This window comes from Oncorhynchus masou, unplaced genomic scaffold (assembly GCF_036934945.1).
Source record: "Oncorhynchus masou masou isolate Uvic2021 unplaced genomic scaffold, UVic_Omas_1.1 unplaced_scaffold_1406, whole genome shotgun sequence".
NCBI classification, from domain to species: domain Eukaryota; kingdom Metazoa; phylum Chordata; class Actinopteri; order Salmoniformes; family Salmonidae; genus Oncorhynchus; species Oncorhynchus masou.
Genome location: NW_027003996.1, coordinates 69,911 through 74,858, shown reverse-complemented (window position 1 = coordinate 74,858; position 4,948 = coordinate 69,911). Strand labels below are relative to the sequence as shown.

At 42.9% G+C, this 4,948-nt stretch overlaps 1 protein-coding gene across 1 annotated transcript; it reads right to left on the bottom strand.

Annotated features, from left to right (window-relative positions):
* Nucleotides 1–298: 298 nt before the first annotated feature.
* LOC135530723 (trophoblast glycoprotein-like) lies at nucleotides 299–1,379 on the bottom strand. Its single transcript, XM_064958932.1, has one exon. The coding sequence runs from the start codon at nucleotides 1,367–1,369 to the stop codon at nucleotides 299–301; it is 1,071 nt and encodes a 356-aa protein (XP_064815004.1). The 5' UTR covers nucleotides 1,370–1,379.
* Nucleotides 1,380–4,948: the final 3,569 nt, after the last annotated feature.

Below are 4,948 nucleotides of genomic sequence, written 5' to 3'. Positions count from 1 at the left end.
TGTTTTATTTATTTTTTTGTGTTGTACATTGTATATTTACAGAAATGTATAATTCCACAGATATTTACAATAAAGGGTCCACATTGATCACTGCTTTTGAACGCACGTTGTATTTGTCCCTCTTGGATAATGAAGTCTGTTGCTTTCCAGATCATTGGCCACATATTAGAAACAACTACAGTTGATATCAGTTGAGAACAAAACGGATACTAATTGCTCTTCCGTTCATGAAACAGTTTACTCTGTACATAAAACAACGATTGATAATGGCATAGGTTGAGGGAGAGTACGTTAAACATTACACGGCGACGTTAGCCAACCGGGGATCGGAGTCCTGCTCGTACCGGTAATGGTACACTTCCATCTGGTCGCGGCACGCATCACGGATGTTGTTGAGCCACCGTTTGATGCCTCTCCGGTTCAGATAGAGCACCATGAGGAATACAATACCGATCAGCGCCATGACTATCCCTAGGAACACGTAGGACACCGCCTCCAAGTTCTCATTGAGACAATCCACGTCCTCAGCGCGTAACCGCTCCAGTGGAATCCCCTTCTTGACATCAGGCTCGGCGCACAGGAGGCGCGCAGCGTCCACACATTGGGAAGAGTTCTTTAACCAGAGGTAGAAGGTCTCGAGTTCACAGTTACACCTGAAAGGATTTAGTGACAAATAAATGCGCACTCTCTTGTGACGGTACAAACTAGATATGTTCTCTTTACCAATGTTCTCGATTGAATTGTTGGTGAGAACTAAAGTGTGGAGGTTGAACGCGTCCAACCGTGAGATGGGTATGGTTTTCAATCGGTTTCCTGACAGCTCCAGCCGGTGGAGGTTGCGTAACGTTCCGGTGCCCTGCAGCGCGTTGGAGAGCTGCGCCACGGCTGGAGCAAGGAGCGAGTCGTTCAGGTAAAGAGAACGGAGCTCCCGCAGACCGTGAAACGCCCGGTCCGAAATATACACCAACGGGTTGTGGCTCAAATCCAGTAAATTCAACCTGGGGAGTCCCGTGAAAGCGTCAGCCTCGATAACCATGATCCCATTATGTGACAGTGAGAGGGTCGTTAGTTCGAGTTCAGTCCCGTTATTCGTGGAGAACGCTCCTCCCGGTAACGTTGAGATGTTGTTCCCCCTGAGTATTAACGTGGTCGCCCACGCAGGTATGTCACCCGGTAACTCAGTGTGTTCGGTATCCCGGCAGGTCACCGTCCCGGAGTCTCTGACACAGATACAGGATAACGGACACTCTTCCTCTGCTTTGACAGAAGAAAACAACAAACACACGAACACGGCCTCGGCTAATAAACAAAAACACCGGCCTTTCAGAAAAGAAAGAACACATCGTAAAACGTCACCAAAATAATACATTTTTACAATAGGTCAGTTAGACGTCTTGCACAACGTCGTTTCGAAGTGGGAGACAGGACACACTTCCCCTCTCTCTGAGGCCACAGGTCAAGTAGTTTCGTCGGTCAGTTTTCTTGAGAAGAAAAAAAACTCTCAATAGTATTTATTCTTCTTCATTCTCGCATTCCTTCTCTCTCTCGTCCCCCCCAAAATGTGTCCGGTCTCTCTGTCCCTCCGGAGTTGACGCGCAGTGAGGTGACAGTATGAGTACAGTAGAATGTTGGCAGAGCTGCGACGTGAGATGGTGGAAGAGGAAGAGGCTGCGGGTTAGGGTGTGTGGACAGGAGATTATTCTCTCTCTCTCTCTGAGGTGTTTTTGACGTCTCGTTTAGTGAGTGAGTGAGTGAGTGAGTGAGTGAGTGAGTGAGTGAGTGAGTGAGTGAGTGAGTGAGGAGAGATCCCTGTAGCACTCTCACACACTCTCACAGCACCAGCATGTGAAGAGGACACGATCCACAGAACTGACTGAATGACAGGCAGACAGACAGACTTTCCTGTTCTCCTCTCTCTTCCACCTCAACTGGTGATGGAGAGAACACCTCTAAAGCCACTTCAGCTGAGCTGATGGAACAACGTGTGTGAGAGAGAAAGAGTGGAGTCTTGTTTTCAGGTTACCAGAATAGAAGAGGAGGAGACTTGACAGTTGACACTGGTCCTGGCTAGACACCCTAATTAAATCCAACCATTAGAGTGCTACCAACTTCAACCTGTACCCCTAGCTAACTAGCCTATTACCATTAGCTTACTAGCCTATTAACATTAACCTACGAGCCTGTTACCATTAGCTAACTAGCCTATTACCATTAGCTTACTAGCCGATTACCATTAGCTTACTAGCCTAATTCCATTAACCTACCTGCATATTACCACTAGCTTACTAGCCTATTACAATTAGCTTACTAGCCTGTTACCATTAGCTTACTAGCCTATTACAATTAGCTTACTAGCCTGTTATCATTAGCTTACTAGCCTATTACCATTAGCTTACTAGCCTATTACCATTAACCTACTAGACCGTTACCATTAACCTACCTGCATATTACCATTAACTTACTAGCCTATTATCATTAGCTTGCTAGCCTACTACCATTAGCTTACTAGCCTATTATCATTAGCTTACTAGACCGTTACCATTAGCTTATTAGCCTATTACCATTAACCTACTAGACAACTACCATTAGCTTACTAGCCTATTACCATTAGCTTACTAGCGTATTAACATTAGCTTACTAGCCTATTACCATTAGCTTACTAGCCTATTGCCATTAGCTTACTAGCGTATTACCATTAGCTTACTAGCCTATTACCATTAGCTTACTAACATATTACCATTAACCTACTAGCCTGTTACCATTGATTAACCTACTAGCCTGTTACCATTGATTAACCTACTAGCATATTACCATTAACCTACTAGCCTATTACCATTCATTAACCTACTAGCCTACTACGACAGATGCTAGTCTACTGTCTTTCTCTCAAATGCCAGTCAGTTGCTGCTACAGTGTAGGCCTAGTAGTTATACCATTGCTTTGCAGAGCCCTCAGTTGTTCATAAGTGATTAGCTGTTATATGACTGTGTCACAATGTCCCAGCTGTCATAGGCTACTGCTTGGTATAAAGGGATGTGTTGGCCTTGAATACTGGATCATGGGTTTATTTTTCTTTTTGGCCATAAGGCGTAGGATGCTGGGCCTGAATGGATGATCTACAACAGGCCTTAATGGATGATCTACAACAGGCCTGAATGGATGATCTATAACAGGCCTGAATGGATGATCTATAACAGGCCTGAATGGATGATCTATAACAGGCCTTAATGGATGATCTATAACAGGCCTTAATTAATGGATGATCTACAACAGGCCTGAATGGATGATCTACAACAGGCCTGAATGGATGATCTACAACAGGCCTGACTGGATGATCTATAACAGGCCTGAATGGATGATCTATAACGGGCCTTAATTAATGGATGATTTACAACAGGCCTGAATGGATGATCTACAACAGGCCTTAATTAATGGATGATCTATAACAGGCCTGAATGGATGATCTACTACAGGCCTGACTAGATGATCTATAACAGGCCTGAATGGATGATCTATAACAGGCCTTAATTAATGGATGATCTATAACAGGCCTGAATGGATTATCTATAACAGGCCTGAATGGATGATCTACAACAGGCCTGAATGGATGATCTATAACAGGCCTGAATGGATGATCTATAACAGGCCTTAATTAATGGATGATTTACAACAGGCCTGAATGGATGATCTACAACAGGCCTTAATTAATGGATGATTTACAACAGGCCTGAATGGATGATCTATAACAGGCCTGAATGGATGATCTACAACAGGCCTTAATTAATGGATGATCTATAACAGGCCTGAATGGATGATCTACAACAGGCCTGAATGGATGATCTATAACAGGCCTTAATGGCTGATCTACAACAGGCCTGAATGGATGATCTATAACAGGCCTTAATGGCTGATCTACAACAGGCCTGAATGGATGATCTATAACAGGCCTTAATTAATGGATGATCTATAACAGGCCTGAATGGATGATCTACAACAGGCCTGAATGGATGATCTACAACAGGCCTGACTGGATGATCTATAACAGGCCTGAATGGATGATCTATAACCGGCCTTAATTAATGGATGATTTACAACAGGCCTGAATGGATGATCTACAACAGGCCTTAATTAATGGATGATTTACAACAGGCCTGAATGGATGATCTATAACAGGCCTTAATTAATGGACGATCTATAACAGGCCTGAATGGATGATCTACTACAGGCCTGACTAGATGATCTATAACAGGCCTGAATGGATGATCTATAACAGGCCTTAATTAATGGATGATCTATAACAGGCCTGAATGGATTATCTATAACAGGCCTGAATGGATGATCTACAACAGGCCTGAATGGATGATCTATAACAGGCCTGAATGGATGATCTATAACAGGCCTTAATTAATGGATGATTTACAACAGGCCTGGATGGATGATCTACAACAGGCCTTAATTAATGGATGATTTACAACAGGCCTGAATGGATGATCTACAACAGGCCTTAATTAATGGATGATCTATAACAGGCCTGAATGGATGATCTATAACAGGCCTGAATGGATGATCTATAACAGGCCTTAATGGATGATTTACAACAGGCCTTAATTAATGGATGATCTATAACAGGCCTGAATGGATGATCTATAACAGGCCTGAATGGATGATTTACAACAGGCCTGAATGGATGATCTATAACAGGCCTGAATGGATGATCTATAACAGGCATGAATGGATGATCTATAACAGGCCTTAATTAATGGATGATCTATAACAGGGGTATATCAACTATGTTCCCATTCTCTTATTGTATGAGTGCTGATCTAAGATCAGTTTAGCCTTAAAATCATATTAAATAAGATACACGTATTTGATGTTTGATATACACTACCAGTCAAACGTTTTGGACACGCCTACCAATTCAAGGGTTTTTCTTTATTTTTTAAAA

Excerpts from the sequence above, each read along its gene's own strand:
- LOC135530723 (XM_064958932.1), bottom strand. The coding sequence starts at position 1,369 with ATGTATTATTTTGGTGACGTTTTACGATGTGTTCTTTCTTTTCTGAAA.